Raw genomic sequence first — 14,283 nt, 5'->3', positions numbered from 1 at the left:
AGAGAGAGAGAGAGAGAGAGAGAGAGAGAGAGAGAGAGAGAGAGAGAGAGAGAGAGAGAGAGAGAGAGAGAGACAGAGAGAGAGACAGAGAGAGGAGGGGAAGGAAAGGAAAGGGATTCAAATTCCTGCTGCCAAAAATCTCTTTAGAATTTCAGCCCCTCCTCTTGGATAGAACGTGCCAGAGGTGCGACAAGGCTTTATTGAAGCTCTGAAGAGGAACCAGAGAGAAACTCACCGATGGCGTCGCACTTCCAGCGCCCGCGTCCCTGTCCATAACAGGTGCAATTCATCATGTAGCCCTGGTCATGGCGCTTGGTGAAGGTCTGGCTCACCTCGTAGGTCAGCCCATCCACAATGCACTGGTCTGGAGGAGGGAGGAGACAAGGGGTTTTAATAATGTACTGGTCTGGGGTAGGAAGGAGAGGAGACAAGGGGTTTTAATGATGTACTGGTCTGGGGTAGGAAGGAGACAAGGGGTTTTAATGATGTACTGGTCTGGGGTAGGAGGGAGACAAGGGGTTTTAATAATGTACTGGTCTGGGGTAGGAAGGAGACAAGGGGTTTTAATGATGTACTGGTCTGGGGTAGGAAGGAGAGGAGACAAGGGGTTTTAATGATGTACTGGTCTGGGGTAGGAAGGAGAGGAGACAAGGGGTTTTAATGATGTACTGGTCTGGGGTAGGAAGGAGAGGAGACAAGGGGTTTTAATGATGTACTGGTCTGGGGTAGGAAGGAGACAAGGGGTTGTAATAATGTACTGGTCTGGGGTAGGAAGGAGACAAGGGGTTTTAATGATGTACTGGTCTGGGGTAGGAAGGAGACTAAGGGGTTTGAATGATGTACTGGTCTGGGGTAGGAAGGAGACAAGGGGTTTTAATAATGTACTGGTCTGGGGTAGGAAGGAGACAAGGGGTTTTAATGATGTACTGGTCTGGGGTAGGAAGGAGACAAGGGGTTTTAATGATGTACTGGTCTGGGGTAGGAAGGAGACAAGGGGTTTTAATGATGTACTGGTCTGGGGTAGGAAGGAGACAAGGGGTTTTAATAATGTACTGGTCTGGGATAGGAAGGAGACAAGGGGTTTTAATAATGTACTGGTCTGGGGTAGGAAGGAGACTAAGGGGTTTGAATGATGTACTGGTCTGGGATAGGAAGGAGACAATGGGTTTTAATAATGTACTGGTCTGGGGTAGGAAGGAGACAAGGGGTTTTAATAATGTACTGGTCTGGGGTAGGAAGGAGACAAGGGGTTTTAATTATGTACTGGTCTGGGGTAGGAAGGAGACAAGGGGTTTTAATGATGTACTGGTCTGGGATAGGAAGGAGAGGAGACAAGGGGTTTTAATGATGTACTGGTCTGGGATAGGAAGGAGACAATGGGTTTTAATAATGTACTGGTCTGGGGTAGGAAGGAGACAAGGGGTTTTAATGATGTACTGGTCTGGGATAGGAAGGAGACTAAGGGGTTTGAATGATGTACTGGTCTGGGGTAGGAAGGAGACAAGGGGTTTTAATGATGTACTGGTCTGGGGTAGGAAGGAGAGGAGACAAGGGGTTTTAATTATGTACTGGTCTGGGGTAGGAAGGAGACAAGGGGTTTTAATGATGTACTGGTCTGGGGTAGGAAGGAGACTAAGGGGTTTTAATGATGTACTGGTCTGGGGTAGGAAGGAGACAAGGGGTTTTAATAATGTACTGGTCTGGGGTAGGAAGGAGAGGAGACAAGGGGTTTTAATGATGTACTGGTCTGGGGTAGGAAGGAGAGGAGACAAGGGGTTTTAATGATGTACTGGTCTGGGGTAGGAAGGAGACTAAGGGGTTTTAATGATGTACTGGTCTGGGGTAGGAAGGAGACAAGGGGTTTTAATAATGTACTGGTCTGGGGTAGGAAGGAGAGGAGACAAGGGGTTTTAATGATGTACTGGTCTGGGGTAGGAAGGAGAGGAGACAAGGGGTTTTAATGATGTACTGGTCTGGGGTAGGAAAGAGACTAAGGGGTTTTAATGATGTACTGGTCTGGGGTAGGAAGGAGACAAGGGGTTTTAATAATGTACTGGTCTGGGGTAGGAAGGAGAGGAGACAAGGGGTTTTAATTATGTACTGGTCTGGGGTAGGAAGGAGACAAGGGGTTTTAATGATGTACTGGTCTGGGGTAGGAAGGAGAGGAGACAAGGGGTTTGAATGATGTACTGGTCTGGGGTAGGAAGGAGAGGAGACAAGGGGTTTTAATTATGTACTGGTCTGGGGTAGGAAGGAGACAAGGGGTTTTAATGATGTACTGGTCTGGGGTAGGAAGGAGACAAGGGGTTTTAATAATGTACTGGTCTGGGGTAGGAAGGAGACAAGGGGTTTTAATAATGTACTGGTCTGGGGTAGGAAGGAGACAAGGGGTTTTAATGATGTACTGGCCTGGGGTAGGAAGGAGACAAGGGGTTTTAATAATGTACTGGTCTGGGGTAGGAAGGAGAGGAGACAAGGGGTTTTAATAATGTACTGGTCTGGGGTAGGAAGGAGACAAGGGGTTTTAATAATGTACTGGTCTGGGGTAGGAAGGAGACAAGGGGTTTTAATAATGTACTGGTCTGGGGTAGGAAGGAGACAAGGGGTTTTAATGATGTACTGGCCTGGGGTAGGAAGGAGACAAGGGGTTTTAATAATGTACTGGTCTGGGGTAGGAAGGAGAGGAGACAAGGGGTTTTAATTATGTACTGGTCTGGGGTAGGAAGGAGACAAGGGGTTTTAATGATGTACTGGTCTGGGGTAGGAAGGAGACAAGGGGTTTTAATAATGTACTGGTCTGGGGTAGGAAGGAGACAAGGGGTTTTAATAATGTACTGGTCTGGGGTAGGAGGAAGGAGACAAGGGGTTTTAATGATGTACTGGGCTGGGGTAGGAAGGAGACAAGGGGTTTTAATGATGTACTGGTCTGGGGTAGGAAGGAGAGGAGACAAGGGGTTTTAATAATGTACTGGTCTGGGGTAGGAAGGAGACAAGGGGTTTTAATGCTGGTTGATCCTTTCAGTTCATTCTACATTCCAGTTGTCAAGGCTACTGGGTCTAGAACCAGGTAATGACAGTACAACTCCTATGACTGTTGTCTAACAACACATAAGAGAACAGGTGCTAGTAAGGCGGTAGGACCTTTGAGTTGGGAGTAGGCAATGCAGCTCCACTCTCCGCGGTTGTTGCCCATGCAGGTACACTGCATCATGTGACCCAGGACATCGTGGCGTTTGTCCCACTGGTCTCCCACACGGTACATGACCCCGTCGTTGGTGGTGCAGGCCTCCTCGTGGGCTGGACGGAGGGAGAGAGGGGTCAGTGAGGGGCTGTGTGTGCGTGTGTAGGTGGTATGGATAATCTCTTTTGACACTGAGACAGATTTAGTTTCCAGACAGACTCTGGACCCATGCCAGTGTGTGGGTCCAATCCTCTGCCCAGTGGAGCCAAGAGTCATTCATAATCAATCTAACAGGCTCCTACTCAGCCCTCTTCATGACTGTTCCCCCTCACTTAATAGCTTTTAAAGAGCAACTCATTAACTGCCCACTGAACCTCTAACGGCTCTGTAGACCGTAAGTGACCCATTCAGTTAAACAGTCATTATTACCATCTGTAAGGGCAACATCAGACGGATGAAGACAAGCCTAGTACATTTATCTACATAAGACCTCTGTCAAATAGAGGAATTGAGTGAATGTTGAAGACAGTAGCCCACCATACAGAGCCTGAAAGACCTTTTAAAAGAGGGATCTTACCTAACAATAGTCTTGTTTGCATGCCGCCGAAGACGAGCTAGTCAATGTACCTGACTGCTACTGTGATTGTATATTGTTTGGTGTGAGGGCCTGAGACAGGAAGAGACACACACACTCACCAGCCATGGGGCAGAATCCGTAGCGCTGCTCTCCTTCGTAGTTGGTTGTGGTACCGCACCACCTCATGCCGTCACGGCGCCCATCGGCGGTACAGTCAGTGTAGTTACGCCCGTTGTAGAGGAAGGGGAACTGGCACAGGGCACCATTGGAGTTACCCCCTCGGGTCGACACCAGGGCTACAGAGCAGATCAAACATTCAACAGTTAGATATGCTGCTATCTATCTATCTACCTACCTAGCTGTCTAGCTAGCTACAGTATAAGTCTATCCATCCATCTATCCACCCACCCACCCATCCACCTCCCTCCCTCCCTCCCTCCCAGACTCACAGTTCTTCTCGGTACAGAAGGAGTACTGCTGGTCTCTATGGTAGTCAGAGGTGGTGCTGCACCACAGCTGTCCATCAGTACGTCCCTCTGAGGTACAGGAGTAGTAGGTCTTATCCATGAACACAAAGGGGAACACACAGGCCTGGCCTTCTGAGTTCCCACCGTACACCTGGCTCTGGCCCTCTGGAGGGGAGGGAGAGAGAAGGTGAGACAGGTTTAGACCAAGTTAGATGAGGTGAGACAGTTTTAGACCAGGTTAGATAACGTGAGACAGGTTTAGACCAGGTTAGATGAGGTGAGACAGGTTGAAGTAATAGTCTGAGTTAAGACTCACCCTTCTCCTCACAGCTGACGGCCCCAGTACTCTGGCAGGTACACAGCATCTGCTTGCTGCCCTGGGTCCTGATCCAGCGCATGCCCACGTGGAAGGTGGCGCCCGAGTCCGTGCTGCAAGCCCCCTCCTGGGGGGGTTCGGGGAGGGTGGAGGGCTGGTGGAGCTCCGTCTGGATGGTCACACGAGTACTTCCTGTACCTGTTCCTACACCTGTTCCTGTACTAACACCTGTGCCTGTGCACCAGGAAGACAAAGAGACATGTATTTACCTATCCCAAGCGGCTGGTGGTAACTTCATTGGGGAGGACGGGCTCATTGTAGTTGCTGGAACTGAATTCATGGAATGGGTTTGATATTATTCCATTCACTCCATCCCGGCCATTATTATGAGCCGTCCTCCTCTCACCAGCCTCCTCTGTTACCTATATATTAATTTATAAACTCTATATCAGTGTATAACCTGTTCATTTAATTATTTATGCATTTAAATATATATATATATATTTTTTTTTATTTTTTTATTTATTTTACCAGGCAAGTCAGTTAAGAACAAATTCTTATTTACAATGACGGCCTACCCTGGACGACGCTGGGCCAATTGTGCGCCGCCCTATGGGACTCCCAATCAAGGCCGGATGTGATACAGCCTGGATTCGAACCAGGGACTGTAATGACGCCTCTTGCACTGAGATGCAGTGCCTTAGACCGCAGTAATCTTGTAATCTTTTACAAAGAGTGTGTGTAAAACACAAGAGGGCCGACTCACCAGTAGTGGCAGAGTGTCTCTCACACTTCCACTCTCCTCTGCCATTTCCTGTACACAGACACTGGAGTTGGTGTCTGTTAGCATCTGTCTTGGTCCATGTGTCTCCGATGCGGTAGGAGGTCTTGGTGTCCTGGTCATTACAACGGTCTAAAGAAATAAGGAAAGGAATGATGAGTGTGTGTGTGTGTTTAAGTGTGTGTGCGTTTACATGAGTGTGTATGTATGTGCTTGCGTGTGTGTACTTACTCCTAGAGGTACAGGTGATGCGTCCGTTGCCCTCCCCCAGACAGGTGCAGTCGATCATCATCCAGCCTTGGTAAGGCTTCTCCCAGGTCTGCCCCACCACGTAGGACGCTCCGCCCGCGTTGTCATAGCAACGCTCCGCTGCACAAAAACAAGTCCCAAAATGTTGTTGTTATTATTGTAACCTAATTATTTGAAGTTAATTATGCATCACCTTCTCCAAAGGGCCTGTGGGTTTGATGATGGAGTTACTATCAAGTTATCTTCTATACGTTAAGCAGCACAAACGTTAGTGGAACAACAGGTTACATCTCCACCACTTCCCTTCTCTGTCACACATCTCTCCTGTGAATCCTCCTCACGCGCAGGTGAATCTTGGAAAGGTATTTTCAGAATAAGATTTATTTCGACAGTGTGCACCTCTCCATCTCTTCCAGAATAAGAGTCCCAACAAAAAATCTAAATGGTAATGCCATAATAAAAGTCTCAGATACACATGACATATTTCTGATTACAGAAGATATATTTATAATTCCAAAACCATGCCTACATTATCACCAAATCATCTTCACCATTAGGACCTACCACCATATGAGTCACCTCACCTAACTTTCCATGAAAACACTAAACTGAGCTAAATCAATAGTTTTGGGGCAACGTTTGGGATAGAGATGACTGTTATGACCTTCAAATATTTACAACAACATCTAGCGCCATTTCCAATAAATGACTCAAAGAAGGACTTTGAACTGCAGTTTGATTGGTTTAAGGACATCCCCATATTAAGAAAAACGTTTATCCCAACAACCCACAGGCCACACATTCATTCCTTTCAGATTACATCTAGTCTCTCTTCTACTCCAAGGACTCAGACAGACAGACACTCACACACGGGTTTACAGGTCCTCAGACAGACAGACAGACACTCACACACGGGTATACAGGTCCTCAGACAGACAGACAGACACTCACACACGGGTTTACAGGTCCTCAGACAGACAGACAGACACTCACACACGGGTTTACAGGTCCTCAGACAGACAGACAGACACTCACACACGGGTTTACAGGTCCTCAGACAGACAGACAGACACTCACACACGGGTTTACAGGTCCTCAGACAGACAGACACTCACACACGGGTTTGCAGGTCCTCAGACAGACAGACAGACACTCACACACGGGTTTACAGGTCCTCAGACAGACAGACAGACACTCACACACGGGTTTACAGGTCCTCAGACAGACAGACACTCACACACGGGTTTGCAGGTCCTCAGACAGACAGACAGACACTCACACACGGGTTTACAGGTCCTCAGACAGACAGACAGACACTCACACACGGGTTTACAGGTCCTCAGACAGACAGACACTCACACACGGGTTTGCAGGTCCACTCTCCCTTGCCGTTTCCCAGACAGACGCAATCCAGCATGTAGTCGCCGGTCTCGTGGGGCCTTCTCCAAGTGTCCCCGATTTTATAGGATCTGCCTCCCTCGTGGCAGCGGTCTGGAAACGAAAAGACCAAACATCATTATTCATAAACACTAACGTACTACATAAGTGCACAAATAATACTATACGGGTTGTTGGGAAGGGCAACTCACTTCCGATTGTGCAGCTGATTTTGCCGCGGGCAGAACCGATGCAGGTGCAGTCCCACATCATGCCGTCCTTCGCCCTCTCGTAGGTCGCACCCACAGAGTACGTCTGGTCGTTGTATTTGTCATAGCAGGTCTCCTCCCCTGCAGAAGGCACCAGAGAAGACTTTCAACATGTGGCCTAAACGTTTGAGATTAACGAAGCGACTTACGTTTGAGATAAACGAAGCGACTTCTGTGCGCAATGGCAAAAGTGCCAAAAAGGGAACGCACTCTGGAGCGCACGGATGTTGTGCAAAAACACTAAAGAAATTGCCTACTTCATTATACATTCAAGTCTGGTGCTCCAGCTCACCTTGGGGTTTTGTTTTACATTTGATCCCTGCCGCTCCGTTGCAGGTACAAAGCAGTGTACTCCCACGGTAAGCCTTCTCCCATTGATCATTTAGTCTGTAAGAATGTCCATTCTCATCGCAGCCTGAAAGATGATGGAGACACACACAAAATAGTCCTGAGCAAATCCGGCGCATGATAGGTTAGCTAAACACCCATATTCAATACATGTACAGTAGTGATTTAAAAAAAATAATCTTAGATGTCCTTCATAAATGGAATTGTAACTACAATTGCTAATTATAAGCTGTGGGTTCAAGATGCATTCAAATGCTTTATCTAAGGGGCAATATATGACATTAAGAGCAAGTCTACATACCTTGAGCCAGGGGTACTGTGTCTGCGAGTTCGGGGTAAACTTGTTCCTGAGCTTGTCTCTTGTTTTTCCCTTGGTTCTTTGGCATACAATGGACCGCGCTGCTTACGCACAGCGCAACCAGCAGCCCTGTCACTGGGCTACCAGTCATTTTGGTAAATTTAAGAGGAAGAAAAAAAAAAAGACACTTTTACGTTTCCAGTTATGTCCTAAGTAAAAATAAGAATGATCCAGGTGCGGTGAAGTTGACCGTCAGGAGCGGATAGTATTCTCTCTCCTTGCTTTCCAAATATTACCCCGTGCTGCTTCTCCCAGCTACTTTGACCGCCTTTCCTGCAGCCGATGCGATAGACCGACTGGAGGGATGCAGACCGTTTTTATATGTGAGCACAAAGACACTGTTTGAGGGGAGGGGCAATGTGCGTCTGGGTCCAGGGGAGCAACACAGACTAGTCACTTACCAACCATGCTAAACCGCAGACCCAGACCAAGAATGAAGACCTCACAGAGTACAGCACTTAACATCCTGAGGCTGGGCTAGGCTGTGCAACCTGGACTCAGAGGTAGACATAACACAGTAACAAGTAAACCTGTGAAACTCAAATGAGTATATGTTACATTTAGTATGGTATGTATTCATTTGTGGATGTCCATCATCCATTTTGTAGGATATGTTATGAATTACAATTCATATGATATGTTACGAATTGCAATTCATACAATATGTTACGAATTCCAATTTGTTGTGGCTATCATTAGCTACATGGCTAACGTTAGCTAGGGTTAGGGTTAAGGTAAGGGTTAAGGTTAGGGTTAGGGGTTAGGGCTAGGAGTTAAGGTTAGGATTAGGGGTTAGGGCTAGGAGTTAAGGTTAGGGTTAGGAGTTAAGGTTAGGGGAAGGGTTAACTAACCTGCTAAGTAGTTGCAAAGTAGACATTCCTCCTTTCGTTTTTGCCTCAAGTAACCTTCTGTCTTATGTAACCATACAAAACATAACACATCATACTCATTAAAGCATCACAGATTTACATTTACTGAGGCCAGGATGGATAAATATGCATACTACAAAATCAACCAGAGTTATTTTATTTGACATATTTTACCAAATTGATATGAATCGAATCCGTTAAATCGGAAATAGACTGCTTACAGGGTAAGGACACCAATGTGTACATTTGTAATTTGGTTAAACTACACTCAGACAAACTTCAGTTTATAGGCCTAATGATAATGACAGCCTAATGTTGATAGGCTAATCATGCTAAACTGGTCCTTTACAGAAGTCAATGTGACCCACAATGACTTAGCTATCAAACATTGGCAATTCAAGCGTTAAACGAAAAAAATAGGCCTGCAAGATTGCAGTCTCATTTCTGTTTGGACTTAAGAATGACATGTTTTGGTAGGTCGATGGGGGATGAGGGGGTTACTGACAGCTCACCCCTACGTTCCATCACTGTGAAGAGGGAAAGAGTTGACCCTAATCCACCCAGACTGGTTCACTGTTAGGGAGGATCCCAACAGTTTTCATCTTATCTACACATGAAACAGAAACAGTTTTAGTGATATTAGCTACATTTATGTTGATTGCGTAAGAGCAATTATCCAAACATTATTTTGATGGAGAACTGTTTTGATATTGGCTCATTCTGTTGAGTTATTGTATACAGTTCTATCAGTACATTTGAGATGTTATGAATTGTGAAACATCACCCTCCCTTCCTCCCTCCATCATCCCATCCCTCCTCCTGTTGCTCCTCCCCATCCCTCCTCCTGTTGCTCCTCCCCATCCCACTCTTCTCTCTTTCTTGCCCGCCTTCCAACACTTGTTTTTTCCCTCTTCTCCTCTTCAGTATGTGTGTGTGTTTGTGTATGTGTGCGCGCTTGCATGTGTGTTTGTTTGTGCGTGTGTGTGTGTGTTTGATCATTCGTGTGAGAAAGCAACAGAGCAAGAGGTGTTCTTGCATTTTTCTTTGCATATTCTTGTCTGCCTCCTGCCCTTACCAAACAAATCAATGCTAATAGCACATTTTATACGCTCAACGACAGAAAATAAACCCCTCTTTTCATGAGTCATGTTTGGTTGTCTGTGGTTGAGGTAAGTTTCTCCCCAAATATTATTACACACTAATGAATCCCTCAGCTGAGGAAAGTAATGTTTTCTCAATGAGAGGAAGAAAAAGAGGACAGCGGGAGATGACAGATGATATGACTCCTGGTTGTGGCAGTGGACTGTCAACCTGGGAAAACCTCAAACGGATGTCTTCCGGTTTAACTGAGATTAGTCACGGTCCAGGTCTGGTCTGGTCTGGACGGTGGCTTCAGTACGCTAAGTCAGATCCGTGGTTGGGTTCCTGTAAGTGTCCACTTGGCACAAACGTGGCACCAAATCCCGGTTCTGAATCCCCCAAAAAATGAAACACTTCCTTGTTTTTAATACGGATGGTGAATCACTGAATCTTTCACATGTTGAGAAAGGTGTGCGCCAAAAGTATCACACATTTTCCACCCATGAATCAACTCCAAAACAACCAGGAGAGGGGAAAAACTGACATTTAAGGCTGCATGATTCCAGAACATTTAATACAAAAAAGTGATCAAAACAAACTTCTGTGTAGTACATGCATAGACCTATAAACTCATGATGAATCACCTTCAGCTCCCATTGGGTCATTCAACCCTCATCTCCAACCCAGTAGCATCAATCTCATGTCCCCTGTAAACTATCCCCCCAGGTGACAGTTTGTCAATGGAGATAACTTAGGCTGTACTGGGATCAGGGTTAGGGTACTCCCTATACATACTTCTGGTCTCCCCTGAGTATGACTTCATTTCCTGTGCTGGAGGTTGTAACCCAAAACCTGCTATGTCAGATTTATGACTAGTCTCTCTCTATAGTCCTGAAAAGCAGCCTGGGCTGTGTCAAAACTCTCACACCATGTCAACTCTGAGCCCAGACAGAAACCCAGATACGGTAGATCAGAATTTATTTTCACTCTCTGGTTCGTCTCTGGTTCATCTTTAGATATGTTTATGCAGTCATTTAGGGCCAGTTTCCTAGTCCTGGTAATAGTTAGAGACATAGAACCTGAAAAAGAACAATGGTGTCATGCTAGGGACAAACTGTTCTTTCAATCTCTCTCTCTTCTTCTCTTCTAGCCTCACCGTGTTCCTGTGCCTGTAGTCCTGGGAGGCCTTGTCGTTAACCTGTGGTTTCCTGACCCTGCCCGAGCAAACTGAGGACGGACGGCTTGGGGAGCGTCCGTCTGTCCCAGAGCCTGTTGCCAGTTGGCCCAGGGACAGAAGGGCTGGAGAGGTGACACGACAATTCACACCCACGTCTGCCTCGGGGGCTCCAACCAGAAGGCTCGGGGTATTCAATCAAAATATGCATCAGGAAGTCTTCTAAGAGAGAGCATGCCAGTTTATGCATTATGGTTTTATCTCAAATGCTTGAAAGCATTTCTTGTTCCAATGTTACAAAACAGTTGACACAAGACACAGAACTCAGTGGCACTTTGCAAAACAGTAAATGTATTTTCAAAACGAGAATGATAAAAGCAACTTCAAAAGCAACCTAACACATTTTTTGCACTATTGGTTAGAGCCTGTAAGTAAGCATTTTACTGTAAGGTCTACACCTGTTGTATTCGGCGCACGTGACAAATACACTTTGATTTGATTTGATTGATGGGCTCATCAGTCCACCTTCACCCTTCATCGTCATAGTTGTTGGCTGGATCAGCAAACAGAAGACTGCACTTCTGCACAGGATGTGAAATACGTGCAGTGGTTTGGTGTGACGAAGGCCAGAGGTGGCTGGGAGAGGAGGACCCTGTCAGACACAGTGAGACTTCTGACCAGGCATTCCTCAAGATTCCACAACACAGTGCCACAAGGGCAGCGTTTCCGTGGTTACAGAGGGGCCGCCAGAGTTCTAGGATGACGGGGTCATCTTGACTTGAGAGAGTGAGTGATTGGAACTGGGAAATGGAGCTTCGCTGACTGAAAGTGTTGAGTTACACTAGCCAGGTGGCTTTTCAGTTAGTGAAGAGGTGTACTCATGGGAAGACTAGCAGTGGGACTCAAGGGAGACACACACACACACCGTGCTCCACAGCCCTTTCCACCCACACCTTGGTGATGAGGTAACATCCACATAAAGAGCCCAGTGAGAGGGAGGTAAGTCTAAACACATGTTCTGTTCTGACCCATGCATTATTTTACTAGCTATTTAAGACCACTGTAAGTCCTCTCCCTGCAGAGTAGGATCACTGTCCAAAATAAAGGAAAGGTTTGTGTGCTTCTTATGTTACAGGCTTTCTAAAACCATTTTAGGCTGATGTGGTGTCTCTTTCAGTGTCTTGAACACCTCCCCACTTACCCTACCCTCAGCCAGGTCACCCATGATACAAGTCAGTATTCAACGTCCATCCATGTCTGAGGACGTTGGGGGAAGAAGTGGGAACCGGCCACTAGGGGCTACGGTACGTGCAGTTACCTTCAAGTAGGTTTCGGTTCTGCTAGGGTGTTGTGGATGGGGATGGCGGATGGGCGTAAGCATCCTCCTCTGATTCCAAAAGTTGCACATTTCAATCCAGCCATAGAACGTTAAAAAAAATAATGTTTTGTTTTAAGTTTATCCTAAACCTTAACCCTTACCTTAACCATTCAGAGTTAATGCCTGAACTTAACCCTTACCTTTAACATTAGGAGTTAATGCCTAAATTTAACCTCAAACACTTTGAAATTTGACGTTTGGAACAACTTCGAAATTTGACATTTGAGAAACATGGACGAGCGTCCAATTTGGACGTGAGACTGTGAGATCGGGTAGCCTACCCACCCCAAATTCTTAATTGTTCCTCTAATTTTGGGCCTTCCTCTATTTTACCAACCAATGTGATGTGATGCCTCAGAGCTGGTTTGTCATAATTTCCCCTTTCATTAAGCAGACTTTACATTAGTACATTAACCACTAGCATCAGCAGTCGGGCTGAGAGACCTCTCTGTCACCACTGTGCTGCTTGCTGACCAAACTGGCTGTGTTTTCACACCACTGGCCTGGCTGGCTCGAGTCGATGTGCTCTTAAAAGGTGTGTGCTGTTTCCTCTCTCTCTGGAAGTGGCTGACTTGATCAAAGACTAGTGGCTCATAGTGTGTGTGTGTGTGTGTGCTTGCACGAAGTTGTGTCTGTGCCGGTGGTGTGGGAGATGGGAGGAGGGGCACTAATGTGTGTTGTTGTGGTGTGTGTGCATGTATGTTGGAGTTCAAGAGGTGTCAAGGACTTCCTTGAACCCCCCCCCCCCACACACACACACACTTTCTCACCCTCCTAAACAAACACTGATGCATCGTGCCTGCGGGGTCTAGTCTGGGTTAGGTCACAGTGAATGCACACTGAGTGAAAAGGGAAAACACTGGCCTCATCAGACAGAATATCGAGCCAGTCTGTCTGTCCTCATAGTTTAAAGTCAAGGGAAAAGCTGAGCGGGCACTTCTGCATCTTGTTTACCCTTCAGAGAGAAGAAATAGACCCTTTGTCCGTACTGGAACTACCCTTCACAGACATGCACAGAATTTGGGATCCATGTGAAAGTGTCTGTGCTGGTTCCTCGTGTCACACCACTGATTCAGATGCAGATTGATTAGCTGGTCAGGAAGTGACTGACCATAATCCATCACTTTAATTTACATTTACATTTACGTCATTTAGCAGACGCTCTTATCCAGAGCGACTTACAAATTGATCATCCTTAATGAAAGCGGGAAAAGGTGATGATATTCACACTGAGGAGATACATGGCTTCCTGTATACTGACAACATGGGAGCATGGCTGAAAGAGAGGGAACATGGTCAAACACTGCTATGTGTGTGTGTGTGTGTGTGTGTGTGTGTGTGTGTGTGTGTGTGTGTGTGTGTGTGTGTGTGTGTGTGTGTGTGTGTGTGTGTGTGTGTGTGTGTGTGTGTGTGTGTGTGTGTGTGTGTGTGTGTGTGTGTGTGTGTGTGTGTGTGTGTGTGTGTGTGTGGTTGTCTCTTACTCATGCCGGTGTGTGTCTGGGACGTGCATTTGAACAAGGCCCCTTCTCTACAAATACCTGCTTCGTCATCTCTCACTGAAAAAGCGGTATATGGAGAGAGAGAAAGAGAGAGTGATATATATATATATTTATATGTATATATAGAGAGAGTGAGATATATATGTATATATATATATATAGAGAGAGAGAGAGTGAGATATATATATATATATATATATATATATATAGAGAGAGAGTGAGAGAGAGAGAGAGTGAGATATATATGTATATATATATATAGAGAGAGAGAGAGTGAGATATATATATATAGAGAGAGAGAGAGAGAGAGAGAGAGAGAGAGAGAGAGAGAGAGAGAGAGAGAGAGCGAGAGATATATAT

At 46.0% G+C, this 14,283-nt stretch overlaps 1 protein-coding gene across 5 annotated transcripts in view; it reads right to left on the bottom strand.

Annotated features, from left to right (window-relative positions):
- LOC100380696 (fibronectin) overlaps positions 1 to 8,215 on the bottom strand; it is a 31,545-nt gene extending 23,330 nt beyond the window's left edge. For 4 of the 5 annotated variants that reach the window (XM_045699244.1, XM_045699247.1, XM_045699246.1 and 1 more), the window contains exons 1-11: positions 7,867 to 8,214; positions 7,510 to 7,632; positions 7,161 to 7,298; positions 6,931 to 7,062; positions 5,554 to 5,691; positions 5,308 to 5,454; positions 4,542 to 4,775; positions 4,208 to 4,390; positions 3,878 to 4,054; positions 3,142 to 3,297; positions 236 to 364 (exon numbers count right to left, since the gene is read on the bottom strand). In XM_045699244.1, coding sequence (XP_045555200.1) covers positions 236 to 364; positions 3,142 to 3,297; positions 3,878 to 4,054; positions 4,208 to 4,390; positions 4,542 to 4,775; positions 5,308 to 5,454; positions 5,554 to 5,691; positions 6,931 to 7,062; positions 7,161 to 7,298; positions 7,510 to 7,632; positions 7,867 to 8,014 — 1,705 coding nt within the window. In that variant the 5' untranslated portion in view covers positions 8,015 to 8,214. Of the gene's footprint in view, positions 1 to 235; positions 365 to 3,141; positions 3,298 to 3,877; positions 4,055 to 4,207; positions 4,391 to 4,541; positions 4,776 to 5,307; positions 5,455 to 5,553; positions 5,692 to 6,930; positions 7,063 to 7,160; positions 7,299 to 7,509; positions 7,633 to 7,866 lie in introns of all 5 variants that reach the window. The other variant, XM_045699249.1, reaches the window with a different exon arrangement.
- Positions 8,216 to 14,283: the final 6,068 nt, after the last annotated feature.

The sequence above is a fragment of the Salmo salar genome, chromosome ssa17 (assembly GCF_905237065.1).
Source record: "Salmo salar chromosome ssa17, Ssal_v3.1, whole genome shotgun sequence".
Lineage (NCBI taxonomy): Eukaryota > Metazoa > Chordata > Actinopteri > Salmoniformes > Salmonidae > Salmo > Salmo salar.
This window is presented reverse-complemented; position numbering and strand designations above follow the sequence as displayed.